The 15382-nt window shown below is 49.4% G+C and overlaps 1 protein-coding gene across 10 annotated transcripts in view; it reads right to left on the bottom strand.

Annotated features, from left to right (window-relative positions):
- Positions 1-1306: 1306 nt before the first annotated feature.
- The window catches only part of RNF213 (ring finger protein 213), a 133555-nt gene continuing 119479 nt past the window's right edge, over positions 1307-15382 (bottom strand). For 7 of the 10 annotated variants that reach the window (XM_045375697.3, XM_074020803.1, XM_045375696.3 and 4 more), the window contains 12 exons: positions 15163-15343; positions 13820-13911; positions 12965-13216; positions 11713-11845; positions 11200-11283; positions 10335-10515; positions 9870-10071; positions 8377-8454; positions 7623-7817; positions 7075-7164; positions 6802-6980; positions 1307-4205 (listed from right to left, as the gene is read on the bottom strand). In XM_045375697.3, coding sequence (XP_045231632.2) covers positions 4052-4205; positions 6802-6980; positions 7075-7164; positions 7623-7817; positions 8377-8454; positions 9870-10071; positions 10335-10515; positions 11200-11283; positions 11713-11845; positions 12965-13216; positions 13820-13911; positions 15163-15343 — 1821 coding nt within the window. In that variant the 3' untranslated portion in view covers positions 1307-4051. Of the gene's footprint in view, positions 4206-6801; positions 6981-7074; positions 7165-7622; positions 7818-8376; positions 8455-9869; positions 10072-10334; positions 10516-11199; positions 11284-11712; positions 12430-12964; positions 13217-13819; positions 13912-15162; positions 15344-15382 lie in introns of those variants that run through there. The other 3 variants (XR_012426302.1, XM_045375698.3, XM_045375701.3) reach the window with 3 other exon arrangements.

The following is a 15382-nucleotide window of genomic DNA, read 5'->3' as shown; positions in this document are numbered from 1 at the left end:
GGCGTCCCACCGGGGCAAACGCCTACCCAGGAACGCTCTCAGGATCCGCGTCACTCGAGCTGGTCGGAGTCCCCCGCAGGGATTTTCCACAGGGCAGGCTTAAGCCGTCTAAGGAGCTGCCTTGACCATCCGCCAATCGCCTCTCTTCCCGGTCAGGGAAACAAGAAATGTAGCAGGACAAACTGCAGACAAAACTCCTCAGACACCGAGTTAAAGAAGGAAGGGCTTTATTCAGCTGGGAGCTTCGGCAAGACTTACATCTCCAACAACTGAGCTCCCCGAGTGAGCAATTCCTGTCCCTTTTAAGGGCTCACAACTCTGAGGGGGTCCATGTGAGAGGGTCGTGATCGATTGAGCAAGCAGGGGGTACGTAACTGGGGGCTGCATGCACCGGTAATCAGATCAGAACAGGACAGGGATTTTCACAGTGCTTTTCTATACAGTGTCTGTAATCTATAGATAACATAACCAATTAGGTCAGGGGTCGATCTTTACCAGGCCCAGGGTGCCACGCCGGGCTGTCTGCCTGTGGATTTCATTTCTGCCTTTCAGTTTTTACTTCTTTCTTTGGAGGCAGAAATTGGGCATAAGACAATATGAGGGGTGGTCTCTTCCCTTAGTAGGACCCTTTTAGTAAGTTTAGGTGTGAGGGGAGGTGCAGTAGGGCTGAAGGTGTTTTTTATGGGCTGTGGAGCACCTGAGCAGGGGCAGCCTGGTGGAGCACTTGCTGGACCCAGGGCCTCTCCTCTTCCCTCTGCTTCAGCCCCAGGTTGCCTCCCCATACACCCTCACCTCCTCAAAAGGGCTGTCCTACAGCGAGGGTGATTAGGTGTGACTTTTGACCAAAGTTGCTCTCTTGGGGAAAATGCACTTTCCTGGTGCTTGTTTTTCCAGCTGGAAACAGGATTCATAATGCTAATGGTTGAACTTAATGAATGAACGTGATGGGATGAGAATAATGCAGAATACAATATAAATGCTAATCATGGCTTGTATTGTTATTCAGCTCAAGGCTCAGGTTTTCTCTGGCCACCTCCTCAGTTATGTAACCTTATTACACTTCACACTTTATGTATCAAATCAGAGCTGTTTTCCTTAAGCACATTAGTGCATGTGGGCATGGCTAGACTTGGGTGGCTTTACCTACTTGGCCCTGAGCCCCAATATTTATCACTGGACGTTTGTTTCTAAATTGGAATTGCCTGAATATATAGGAATAACTGAAATAGCTCATACCCGTCTCAGCTAACACACGACAAAGTCTTGTAACTATTAATGAAAGGTAAATAATTTGCACACACAATAATGTCCTTATGTGATTTTATTTTATTCTTTTTTTGAGACAGGGTCTCACTCTGTCACCCAGGTTGGAGTGCAGCGGTGCGATCATAGCTCACTGCAGCCTCAAACTCCCAGGCTCAAGCAATCCTCACACCTCAGCCTCCCAAGTAGCTGGGATTACAGGTGTGCACACTCGACTAATATTTTCACAGTCAGGTCTTGAAGAGGATATAATCAGTTGTGAAGATTTTTAGGTAAATCACCACCAAGGTAGGGCTGAAAGCAGAAAGAACTCTGCAGCAGGGAACTGTCCAGGGAAGCGGGTATGAGCCGGAGTGAGGATGAATAAAGGGTTGGGAGGGGGAAGGTCAGGGTCGGTGATGAGGCATCCATGGCGGAAACAGAAACTGCAGGGTGAGGTGAGGCTGGCGCAGGGCAGACAAAGCGAGTGTTCCCGTGCAGGCCAGCATGCCTCTTCTTCTCGCCTGGAAGAGCCTTTCCTTTTTGGAAGAGAAAATGCAATTTTCCCCCTAAAGGGGCATTTTTAGCACTCAAACGTAAGTGGGCTCCTGGAAGGCTTACTGTTTATCTCTCACCCCACAAGTGGACTCATGAGTGAAGTTAGTTAGCTCCTACCTGTACTCCTGTTAGCTGCAGCCCTGCTGTTTGCAGTGAAGTCATTTTAGGCAGGGCACAGGGGACTCCTCTCTGAGGCTGAGCTGTAAGCATTTCAGTCCCAGACCGGCTCCAGGGAGTGGCGCTCAGCTCCACTGTGGAGTCGCCGGGCTGCTGTCATCTTGTCCAGAGGAAAAGTTTACCATCTCACATTCGACGGCAGAGCGTGCTTTCTGTCTGAACAGTCTGGACATACTTCTTCATGGGTGCTTCTAAAGGACATTTCCACAAACAACAGAAACGATTCCCAAAAGCCTCGTTGATGTCTATGTGCCATAAATAGAAGCTCTGCCCCCAGAGAGGAGGGTTCTTTAGCAGCAAAACTCTGGTTTATTAAGACAGGTATGACAAGTAAAATAAAATTCACTTTGTTTTGCCTCTGCTAGGCCAGTATATTTATGTACAAACAACATAATGCAAGATATGACAGTTAAGGCTTTGAAGCACAGCGTACAAAATGAAACAGTTTAAAACTCTTCATAAAAATGGGAAAAATTCCCAGGCCAAAGGAAAAAAAAAAGCCTTAACAGAAAGAGGCTGACAGTGGACTCCCTGCTGCTGAGGTGTGGCCAAGCGAGTCTGGGTGTGAGCTGCCACCTCACGGCCAGCCCTGAGGTATCAAAGGAGCTCCGAGTGCAAGTTTGAAGACTTCAGCAGGCCAGCCCCTGGCCCCCACACCCGCTCACAGGCAGTCGGAATGCAGATCTCGGTGGCAGGTGGCGCTGCACAGTCCAGAATGATAAAACAATCACGGATGACTAAATGCCAGAGACTGTGTAAGTCAGTTCCTGCCTGCAGTCTGGGTCACTCTGCCCTTCATCAGACCCTGTGGCGGCACCATCATAGTGAGGAGAACGGAGCACAGCTCCTTCCGTGCCTCCTGCCAGCGCTGCGCAAGGTGTGCATGGCTGAGTCCTGAACAAGCATTTTCTATTTTTGTAGCTCTCACTCCTTGGGCCCAATTTCAAGTTAAGTCGTTAACTCGTTTAGAATGAATATTAAGGATACTGCCTCTAACTTATCAACAGCTGTGCTGAGCTGTCTAGGAAGAGAAATTAGTCCAGAGAGGTCCTAAGTATCAAAGCAGATTTTGGAAAGAAAAAAGGCAACACTTCAGTGAGAAAAGCAGCACGAGATCCGGACCCAGGGACTCTTCCCTCTTTCGGAAACGTAACTGATTTTGATGTGCTGAGTCTCAGTTTTTATGCCATGGCCGAGAACCACACAAAGGACTACATACTCACACAAGCGAGAGCACGCTGAGACTGCATGTTTATTGGGCATAATGCCACAAAAACTCCCCAAAGAACTGCCAGAACCAGGCCTGTGACCGAGTTTACAGTCATCTAGTTTTCTCTTACAATTTCAAAATATTAGATCAGAAGAATCTTTGGTGATTAGTCCACTCTCCATTTTAAGCATGAGGAAACCAAGGCCCTGATGGTGTCCCTGGTCCAAGTCCAGTGCTTTTCACAGTGAGGCTTTTGGCTCTGACCCTCTGAAATCGGTCTGTGACTCATTGGGAGGGCGTGGGTCAGATCTGGTTAGTTTGATCTTAAGGCACTCACAAAATGCCCTGATTTTTCTTGTCTTTGTGAGAAGACGAAAAACAGTCTGGCAGTTTTCCACATCATCTTGGAAACCCAGAAATCTATGTACAATACTCAGAATTTAAGGGAATGGAAGAAAGAAGAAAATGAGATTTTCTTCTGTGAGTACAGAGTTAGAAAAAAAGGGGTGGGCAGTGCCAGAGGCGAGCAGGCACAGATCATTGCTGCGAGTGTGGCTGAGCTACTTGTCTCTTGGAATGTAAACAGTATTGGTTTATTTCCAATTTCATCTAATCTTCATTGTCATCTCCCAATGGACAGTACTCATGAGAAAGTTTCAGAACATGTACACACATGGTCCAGAAACAGCTCGGCCTTCAAAAAGCTGTCAGCTCATGTAGCACGCCTTGGTCTTGAATTCGGTACTATGCTGACAGCTTTCCTTCTGAATGCAAAAGCACCAGTCCGTGATGAAGTCCACACCGCAGGAGAGGAGAGAGGAGCCTTCTCTCCCACGCCATCCGAAGACAGCTGAGGAAATAATTCTATCTCATTTGTCGATCCCGTTTCAGCACAGCAGCTGTTTTCCACACTGAGACACAGCTGGCGAGCAGTATCTTTTCTGGGAACTGAGATTCCATTTCAGGAAGAATTTCATTTTCTTTAGTTTCCATGTAACTTACCAGAGTGTCTCTCAGGCTGAAAAACGAAAGAATAAGAGAGCATTGAAAACAGTCTCCTCAGCACAGTGGCTCATGTATTGTAAGCCCGGCACTGTGGGAGGCTGAGGCGGGTGGGTCACTGGAGCTCAGGAGTTCAAGACCAGCCTGGGCAACATGGCGAAACCCTGTCTCTAGCAAAAGTACAAAAATTAGCTGGGCATGTGGTTGTGTATGCCTATAGTCCTAGCTACTTAGGAGGCTGAGGTGGGAGGATCACTTGAGCCCAGGAGGTAGAGGCTGCAGCGAGCCGAGATTGCACGACTGCACTCCAGCCTGGGCCACAGTGAGATCCTATCTCAAAAAAAAAAAAAAAAAAAGTCTCCCATATAACATAAGGGGACCAGTCAGTCCCCTCATGTCAGTTTTTCCTGTTGTCATCAGCAGAACCAAAATGCTCATTAAGACTTAAAATCCTAGGCTGGGCGCAGTGGCTCACACCTGTAATCCTAGCACTTCGGGAGGCTGAGGCGGGTGGATCACTTGAAGTCAGGAGTTCCAGACCAGCCTAGCCAACATGGAGAAACTAAAAATACAAAAATTAGCCAGGCATGGCGGCGGGTGCCTGTAATCCCAGCTACTTGGGAGGCCGAGGCAAGAGAATCACTTGAACCCGGGAGGTGGTGGTTGCAGTGAGCTGAGATCGCACCACTGCACTCCAGCCTGGGCGACAGAGCGAGACTCCGTCTCAAAAACAAAAAAACAAAACAACAACCAAAAAAAACAAATCCTGAGGAGCAGTTTAAGGTCAATCACCTGAGTTCCTGAACTGAGACTAGCATCCTGGGTTGAAGGCTCTGGTTCCTGACTGCTGCTTCCCACATGCAGTACACAAACACGATAGAAGCCCACGGAGCACCGTGCCGGCCCCTTCATGTGACTTTAGGCCCTCTAGCAAGGTGATGTTTATTTATAGGGTTGCTAAACAAGGCCTCACCATTCAAAAAACCTTGTATTCTATCACATGTTTTTCATTAACAAAAGATGGGAAATTCTCTAGGAAAGGGATCTTTTTTATGTACATGAAAAGTACAGGCTAGTAAAGACTTATTGAATAGGTTCAAATAACATACATGTATATAGGTATATGCCACATAGCATAGTGGAGGAAAATAACAAATAGGAAACATATTGGTGAGGAAGACTGGAGTTTGATGATCTAGTCAGGAAAACGTCAAGTTAAATCCTTCACACCTAAACTGGTGAACAAGTGTGTGAAAGCACAAAAAGAGAGGACAGGCCGGGTGCGGTGGCTCACACCTGTAATCCCAGCACTTTGGGAGGCCGAGGCGGGCAGATCACTTGAGGTCAGGAGTTTGAGACCAGCCTAGTCAACATGGTGAAACCCGTCTCTACTAAAAATACAACGAAATTAGCTGGGCAGGCACATGCCTGTAGTCCCAGCTACTCAGGAGGCTGAGGCAGGAGAATCGCTTGAACCCAAGAGGCAGAGGTTGCAGTGAGCTGAGATCATACCATTGCACTCCAGCCTGGGTGAGGGTGAGACACTGTCTCAAAAAATGAAAAATAAATAAAGGCAATTCAGAGGATGATATACAAATGGCTGATGAATATAAAAAACGTGTTCAGCCTCACGGTAAATGGGAAAATACAAGTGAAAATGAGATAGCATTTTGGCCATTAGATTGGCAACATTGTAAAACATGGATAATATCCAATGTTGAGTATTCTCATACACTTTTTTTTTTTTTTTTGAGACGAAGTCTCCCTCTGTTGAGACGAAGTCTCCCTCTGTTGCCCAGGCTGGATTGTGGAGTGCAGTGGTGCGATCTCGGCTCACTGCAATCTCCACCTCCCAGGTTAAAGCAATTCTCCTGCCTCAGCCTCCTGAGGAGGTGGGACTACAGGGGAGTGCCACCACGCCTGGCTAATTTTTGTGTTTTCACCATGTTGGCCAGGCTGGTCTTGAACTCCTGACCTCAGGTGATCCACCCACCTCAGCCTCCCAAAGTGCTAGGATTGCAGGGTAAGCCTCCACTCCCGGCCTAGTATCAGATTTAAAATGTACCTCTCTTTGACATAGTCTACTTGTAAAAATTAGAATATATGACTTGTAGGCTGGGTGTGGTGGCTCACGCCTTTTCATTCTAGCACTTCGAGAGGCCGAGGCGGGCAGATCACTTGAGGCCAGGAGTTCAAGACCAGCCTGGCTAACATAGTGAAACTCTGTCTCTACTAAAAATATAAAAATTAGCCAGGCATGTTAGTACACACATGTAGTCCTAGCTACTTAGGAGGCTGAGGCACGAGAATCACTTGAACCCAGGAGGCGGAGGTTGCAGTGAGCCAAGGTTGCAGTGAGTTGAGATTGCTCCACCACACTCCAGCCTGGGTAACAGAGCAAGACTCTTGTCTGAAAAACTTGTGTACTTGCTTAAAGAAAACCCAGCAGAGATTAAAACCAAAAAGCTAGTCCTAAGGTGCCCCGGTAATGGCAAAAAGCAGGAAATGGGATCTTGTGGTAAGAAAATAACTACTTCTGTGTCTATGGAAGATCACAGGAGAGACGGCAGAACATTGTGTCTGCCCCGCCCCGCAGGTGTGCAAATCCATACCTCCACTCAGGGTTGAAGCTCCCCTCAGTTTGGGGGTTCTTTAGTTTCAAGATGATCATTTCGTGCAGCTCCAGCAGGAAGGCGTCTAGGCCAATCTGATTTAGGAATGTGCTGAGGAGCTTAGCATCGTCTGGGCTCAGATCTGCTTTGTATCTTGAACTGATTTCCCCAAATGGCTCCTAAAACGACGGAAGAGCAAATGAAGCATTAAAGACTGCAGGGAGAAGGGAGCGCAGTCCCTCTGTCCGGCGGAGAGGAAGAGACCAGACTTACTTTCTGCAGCCGCAGCAGCTGTTCAGACTTATGAGCAGACAGGAACTGCCAGAGGGCAATGGTGTGTTTTAACTGGCATCTGTCTAAGGCCTGCAGAAGGAACAGAATTCCTGAATGGGGGCTGAGGTCTCACACCCCCACTCATGCCATGTGCCAGGGAGCCCGAGTGCTCTCCACACAGGCATTCTTCTCTTCGTTCTGCCCTGTACTAATGTGATCTCCCTCCTTGTGAAGGCCATCTCTGTCCTATCTACCTTCCCTCCTGTGGCACCTCAGAGTCCACTCACATCACACAGTTTGCAGGGGCCTCATGTACTCAGTCACATTTGGGCTCTATCTAGACTGCTGGCATTTCTAGCATGTGTCTGTCTCTGCTGTCCCTGGTGTGTCCTGTTTACGCTGGACTGACTGGGTGAGCGGTTGTTCTTGTCTCCCCGTCCTTTTCAGGAGCACCTAGAGTGGCACTCCCTGAATGCTCCTATCCCTCGCAGGAAGCAGGAGACGAGGGTGAGGGGCTGTGCTGATTTCTTTTTCGGCGTGAGACCCACCTTTGACACGTGAGTCGTCTGATCACCCATTCTCAGGACGTCTTGAATATACATATTCAGGTGCATGTTTGGATCCCCACCAGCTGTGCTCAGAAACCCCAGAGTGACTTCTACGACGGACAGCGCTTCACAGGCATCGCTGTAGGACTGCAGCTGTCCACTGATGGCACTAATGACCGAGCTGGGGAGGGAGTCCTGGGAAATGAAAAGCAGGGAGGGATGTCTGTGGGCTGGGTTTCTGGTGTCTCACCCCCTGGTAAGAGAGCTGAGCCCCTTCACTGCCCAAGCCACGTGTGGGGTCAGCTAACAGGTGACACTTGGGCGCACTGTGTACAGGCAGTTTTCCAGACTTTCCATAGAAATAGATACAAGGGCAGTGAATCTTCAAACAACCCTGGAGGCCACGGAGACACACAGGTCTACCTATCAATACTGGCATGCAGAGAGCAGGAACAAACTGGTTCCATGGACTTTCCGCTTCAGCAGGCATGGCCATGACATCATTTCTGAGAATCAAACCCACAAGATGTCAATCTGCTTTTACTCTACAAGAAAACCTGCTGATTTGCTGTCTTGCTTGCCCTCCGCAAAGAGCACTGGGCTCTTAAGGAGCACCCTGGGGTCCTCAGGGAGGCCGCAGAAACTGCGGCTCACAGCAAACACCTGGGGCAAGGCTGGAGTAGGCCTAACATGGAGGAAAACACACTGAGAAGGCAGAAAGCCCCATGCAAAGGATAAGGTTTATCGGGATCACCTGCGCCATTTTGTTCTTGATGTCCATAAAGAGATGTTCGTAGTTCCAGTCGTGTCTGTATACCAGAGTGGGTATTCCCTAAATTGAGAAAGAAAAAAGGTTTTTAAAATCCATTATGGACATTTCCATCAGATGACAAACAGAATCTGCAGCCGGAACTCCAGCGTAGTGCCGCACTGCCCAGTGTATCCCTCGGCAAAGAGCGCCCCCTGTCATTAACCCACCATCTATGGAAATAGGAACACAACCGGGAATCCAGCGAGCCCCCACGGCCAATTACATGACAAGATATTGGCACGTCATCGTGGCCGGCTTCGCCACAGGACGTGCTAGGGCAACAGGTATCTGTGCATATCCCATTCATTTATTCATTCAGTCACTAAAGGCACAGACCATGCACAGGCAATCACTCTGCCAGAGGACACGGCTGTGAGAATGAATGAAAAACAGCCATGGGCTCTCACAGTTCCTGGCCTAGTTGCAGGTGGTACCGTACATAAGTACAGTAGATTTGACTGTAGCTGGAAGGAACAAGTGCTGTCCAGGTGAAAGAGCAGAGATGGGAAAGTGCCTGCCGTGTGGCTCCAATGCGTGAGGTCACGGGATGCAGTGCAGGGAAATGGGCTACGTGGCTGGAGGCAGGGCTGGAAGGTTGGGCTAGGCTGAGCTACAGGGCCTCCATACCAGACAACAGTGTCTGCTTTATCCCGTATGCCGTGAGAGGCCAGGCAGGGCCATCTGGCACAGAAAGAAGAAAGGCAGATGTGGGTTTTGGGCCATGGACTGAAGAACCTGGAGGTGGGGACCAGTTAGGAGTGGCTAGCAGTCCAACTTACAGGATGCTTTTAACTGCAGAGTGGGCTTTGGCAGTCAGGTGAGGACACACAGAAGGCACAGCTAATCGCACCTGCTGGCAGGTTACCCATGGAGGCTGAAGGAGGAGGGGCTGTGGGGGTGGTAGTGCCATTAACTGGTAGAAAAACCTAGATGATGAGGCCATCAAGACCTCAACAGTCAGCCAGGTGCAGTGCCTCACACCTGTAATCCCAGCACTTTGGGAGGCCAAGGTGGTGGGTGGATACCTCGAGCCCAAGAGTTCGAGACCAGCTGGGCAACATGGTGAAGCCCCATCTCTACCAAAAAATACACAAATTAACTGGGCGTGGTGGTGCACACCTGTGGTCTCAGCTACTTGGGAAGCCGAGGTGGGAGGATCGCTTGAGCCCAGAGATGGAGGGGGGTTGCAGTGAGCCAAGACGGCACCACTGCCCTGCAGCCTGGGCGACAGAGTGAGACCCTGTTTCAAAAAAAAAAAAAAAAAGACTTCAACAGTCCCTTGGGGGACTGAGGTGCAGATGGCCCTGCAGGAGAGCCCTGCAGACCAGACTGCGGGGTGAGGTGCTGCTTCCCTCTTGTGAGAAACACACCAAGGGCTGCTTGTTCACAACAGACACACCGACCAAATGAGCAGCAGTGGCGGGAGTCAGCCCTACCTTGAGGCTCAGCCGGGGCTTGCCCTGGAGGAAGCGGCTGACGATCTGCCGCTGAATCTTCTCCAGGTCGAACTCCTGCAGGGTCTCTCTGCCCTGCTCCACCTGGTACTGGCAGTTGGAGAGAATCAGTGGAGTCAGGTCCCGCTCTACTTCGTAACTGATGACATGCAGGTCAGTGACATCGGCGGCATCCACGGAATAGCTGAGGGGCAGAAAGACAGCGTTCAGCGTCCAGGCTGGGCTTGCGGGCCGAGGGCTCCACATTGCAGGGAGCTGGCTCCTACTTGATTTCTCACAGTTGGAGCAGAGGAAAACCATACCCAAGTATGGGGTGGGTCGCTGGTGAGGGCGGCTGAAGGAGTGAGTGTCTGTTAGGGAAGGGGCTGAAGCTTGCTTATGTCTGCCCACTGGGCTCAGGGACCCCAGGCTGAGCAGGCACCATTTCCTGTTGGCTCGTGCACACACCTATTGTTTCCCTCGGAGAGTTTTTCCACCGCGTAGACAATTTCATTGTGTAGGCGAATCAAGTAGCTGACAAGAGCGGTAGCACAGAGGCCCAGGCCCCGTCGGCGTGGCAAGAGGATCTCAAAATCAGCGTCCAGATCCAAGTCAGTGCTGCAGTAGTCTTTGGGTAGGTTGATCTCGCCTTTAAACGACAGGATTATTCTTAAGCAGAGAGGAGTTCCTACCCTCACAGAATCCAGGCGTGGGGAGGAGGGTGCAGAAGCCATCAGCTCCACAGAGAGCTGGGTCTCGGTTCTGCCCCCGTATACTGATAGAGTTTCAAATGCTTTCAGCTCCCTTTTGATGCCATATTTAGGGACTGAAGAGGACTGAGGGTTTATTTTCCTGACACGTTATTTTACTTATCCAGACAACCACCATCAAAAGAGACACACATTAAGCATTAACACAGTGCTGGCTGGGCGTGGTGGCTCACGCTTGTAATCCTAGCACTTTGGGAGGCTGAGGCAGGTGGACTGCCTGAGCTCAGGAGTTTGAGACCAGCCTGCGCAACATGGTGAAACCCCGTCTCTACTAAAATACAAAAAAAAAAAAAATTAGCTGGGCGTGGTGGCATGTGCCTGTAATCCCAGCTACTCTGGAGGCTGAGGCAGGAGAATTGCTTGAATCCGGGAGGCGGAGATTGCAGTGAGCCGAGATGGAGCCACTGCACTCCAGCCTGGCAACATAGTGAGACTCCATCTCAAAAACAAAAAAACAAACACAATTCTGTGTGTTGACAGGGATGGGCCGAGTCAGGCTGGTAAGAGCCTTCAGACCAGGCTCTCCTGGAATGCTTAGTGGTACAGAGGGACAGGACACTAACCGTTCGTCTCAAGCGATCTCCTCAGTTTGTTCCATGTTGAGAGGAAGATTGTGATTCTCTTCTGAAGTAGCTGCCTCAGCCCCTCTGTTGAACAGAATACTTTTTAAGAGCCGTGACAGCAGCCCCCCTGCAAGGGCCAGACCACCCTAGTTACATGCTCTGCCGAGAGCCCGTCTTTGCTGCTCTGTACAGTCATGGGCATGTCTGAGGCGCTGTTTGAAGCAGTGAGCCGAGTTTGAGGAGCTAAAGAGGGAGGCGCTTTTCAGCTCTGGTGAAGGTTTCTAATATGTTTTTGGGGTTCAAGCACCCTTTACCGCATGCTGAGAGCTTAGGCTGTAGAGCCTCCATCCGTACCTCCCCACCCCCAGCTTAGGCTGTAGAGCCCCCGTCAGCACCTCCCCCCGCCCTGCTTAGGCTGTAGAGCCCCCATCAGCGCCTCCTCCCTCCTCCCCACCCTGTCCCCCTATGCAGTGATCCTTTCGAACCACCAGACGCGGGACAGTCCTGGTCTACCTGAGCTGTGGCTGCTGAGGAAGCCTCTGATGGAGCTGTATTCAACTTGCGGGACGTTCTGGAACCGCTTCACTAGACCTTTTTGCAGGGCCAAAATCTCAGGCAGGAACTTTACCAGCCTCAGCTCTGCTTCCTGGAGAAGGGAAGACCACCCGGTAACAATTTTTATTTACCTAAAAAATGTTATTGGGGATACAGACTTTGAGACTGGCTGGGAGACTTGTATTTGTAGCTTCATCTGGTCAGTGTCATTTCCTGCGATACAGCATGGAGCTTGAAAATGGGAAAAGGGTCCTCCCGTTCTTCCCACAAGTCTATGGACAGTGCAGTGTGTCAGAAATGGAGGACGGAGAAGAGGGAGCCCAGGCTCTACGGAGCTGACGCATCAGCGGCGTCCACCACAGGCTGATGAAGGAGACCCGTCCCTCGGGCCCACGGTGCGGAGAGACGCTGCTGAAAGCAGAGACCCCGGGCTTCGGCAGCGAGGGCTGGCCTCGTTCCTGGGTGTCCTTCCGAAGACCTAGGGTCTGAGCATCTTTGATGTGATGAAACTGCGTCTCAGAGAGAGACCACAGCATCGATGGGAAGTCCTTCCTGTCACTGTGAACTAATACTCCTCAACTGACCAACAGAAGTTTCCAGATCATCATCCTTGCGAGACAGCAAATACTAGTCCATGGAGAGAAATGATTAGACAGTCTATTGTAGAAAATGAAACTGCAAATGGATGAAAGTTAGAAAAGTACATTTCTGATTCCAGCAAATGCGACCAGTACACTTGACTGCTCCCCAGTACCCCACCACCGCCAGCGCACACCCACTCACTCCCATCTTCCATCTACGCCTTGATGCTTGGGCGCAGGGAGGAGTTTTGTTTGATCTGCCCATGCTCCGGCACTGCGGACAGAGAGGAACCCAGCGGCTGGGAAAGAGCTGCATCCTTTTCTGTCTGGCTGAGTGATGGGGGGAGGTCCTCTCCTAGCCTCCAGCTTCCCCACAGGTCACTGCTAATCCCAACCTGGGTATGTATTTCGTCTGTGACTTTATGCTTCTGGCAATCGTATGGTTTGATATGTATGAAAATCTCTAGCCCTGAGTCTTCTACATTCTATTCAAAATCAAATAATTGAAATAGACTGTTAAGATGTTCTGTCTTTAGGAATGATTATACTATGTAAAAGCCCAGGGCCTTCAGGTCTCCTGGGGAACTCGGCACCGAAAAAGGGAAGGAGCCACAGTGAGCCAGACATACCTTCTGCAGGAAATGCCAGAGGATGGGCACTCTTTCTTTGCCATTTTTCTGTTCCACAATGTGCTGGAGGTACTCAACTGTAATTCTTTTTCTGCAGCTCCAAATCTTAGAGCAATGGACCACACTTTTCCGGGGCAGGTGGGGCAGGAAGGTCACTGGGTCACCATATATTATTTTGGCCACAGGGTTAGAGCTGATACGCTTATCTTGGCTGATGAGAATATTCATGGTGGGAAGGGTTTTATCTAGATGCTGGATGGAGAAAATGAAACAGAATTCTGGAAGTGAGGTATTGCTACAAACAGATTGGAACACCCAGTAACTCCACCGGTGGGTGTCTGCATATTAGGGCATTTATCCCCTGCTCTGAGCATGTAATCAGGTATTCCCTTTGATCTAATTTCAGTGTTCTTTGTTTATAGATGTATGTCTCCCCAAACAGAATGAGATTCAGAAATCTATATTACTCTTAGTAACATTCTGGCTGCTAGACGAGTAATTAATCTATGATTGTCAGTTCATTTTTAGTGGGTATATATATGTGATAGTTTATTTCTCTACCTTGTACATTACATTCTGCTGTAAAAAGTAATGGAGAGAAAAGTACTGCCTGCACTTGCTGGATTCCCAGGAATTCCTCGGACTGGCTTCATGACCAGCTGCAGGAGGGAAAAGCACTTGGGGACAGGAGGAGGACGGAGTGACTTGAGGCGGGGAGCATCAGAATCTGGGGCTCAGCCAAAGGTTCTTGCTGGCACCGCTATGAGGGGCAACAGGCTTGGAGCATTCAGCAGACGCCGGGACCCTTCCTTTCTGGACAGAGCAGCAACACAGCTATCCCCACTTACTGCTCACCTCCAGTTCAGGAGAAATCACAGCTGCGATTTCCTTTTCCCAGTTGTTCCTCATTTCTTTGGTTGACAATCTTGTGTCAAAATTTAAAAACCCTACAAAAAAACTCCAAATGTGTAGGTTACCCAAGGCACAAAGAACACAGCAGTCTGCGTATAATAAACACTAAATAAGTGTTTAATAGAAATAACATACTCATTTTGAGGTAAGAGATTTCTAAATTAAGTATTTTGAAATAGTTCCTGCTGTTACCACCAACTTAATGACCTTTTGAAGATAACGTCAATCTCTAAAAATTCCTCTACCCTACATAATTGTAATCTTAGAACCATTTTGAAAAAAATTACTGAAAGAACAGAACTGAAGCTCCAAAACCCAGGGCGTGGTAACGGTGGCCGGGCCACCGCCAGCCATCCCAGCTGCTGCCGCCCAAGCCCTGAGGCCGACCACACAGATGCGGAGTGCTGCGGAACCCTCCGCCTGCTTCCGGGATTCTGTCATTTCATCGGTGTGACTGGGTGCGCTCACCTCGCTGAAATCCCACCAGAATAAGAGGCTTAAAATAAAATCAGATTGTTCAAAATGGAAAATAAATAGGAAGGCCAGTTTCGGGCAAAGAAGTAGCTGAGGTGGGAGCAGATTTTCTTGTCGTGCGGCAGGACTTATTGCTATTATTGTTGTTATTTTAAATTAATATTGTCCTCACAGTGGTAATTGTGATTTTTGCAGATTAGCAAAAGAAAATCACTTTTAATTCCACCACTCACAGATAACCATTTTACTAAGTTGTCTTATAGACCTTCTCTTTCTGTATGAATTTAAATTTTTCAAATAGAAAGTTAGCTCGGTGAATACAATATTTTATAGCTTTCTTTTTTTTACATAACTGTGGACATATAAACATTTACTCAGCACACAACTGTGATGGTGATTGATCCTTTGACACACATGCTCTGTGTGGACAACACGTGCTTCCAGCGTGGCAGGGGAATGGCCTACGGGGCTGAGTTCAGCACTGAAGACTCCCCATATATGCACACTGAACACTTGTGTGCAGACGCTCCCGAATACTGCAGGTCTTAGCCAGGCAGGGGTGAATGGAGAGAACAGAGCAGCTCCTTCCAGCCTCTGGGCAAGCAAAGTGCTTCCTTTTTCCAGCTCCAGGCATCGCCTTCCCTAGACACGGTTTTCTCTGTGTGTTCTCTCATTCTCTCCAGCAACAGCACAGACAGAGCTCAGACTGGCTGCGTGTGGGGTGGCCCGCAAGAGAGCGAGCCTGCTTCTGCTGTCGTCGTGCTGTGTGATCCCCGCCCAGCCCCTGCCTCTGCCCCTGCCCCTTTCCTCACTTTTGCCAGAGAGCTGGTGCTGCTCTTGGAGAAGCCTGCGCAAGACGAGGTGGACCACACTGATGGTCTCGTCGGCACTGTGTCCCAGCATCTTGGTCAACTGCTCCAGGTCCTTCAGGATGTGCTGCTGCAGAAAGCCTTTTGGATCCCTCACTGGAGGCTTAATGATGTTTATCAGAGCCTGTGGGGGCAACGGAACAGAGCGTTTAGCGGGATCTCG

This window comes from Macaca fascicularis, chromosome 16, assembly GCF_037993035.2.
Source record: "Macaca fascicularis isolate 582-1 chromosome 16, T2T-MFA8v1.1".
In the NCBI taxonomy this organism is placed as follows: Eukaryota; Metazoa; Chordata; class Mammalia; order Primates; family Cercopithecidae; genus Macaca; species Macaca fascicularis.
Note: the sequence above shows the minus strand (reverse complement) of the source record. Positions and strands in the feature narration are given on the sequence as shown.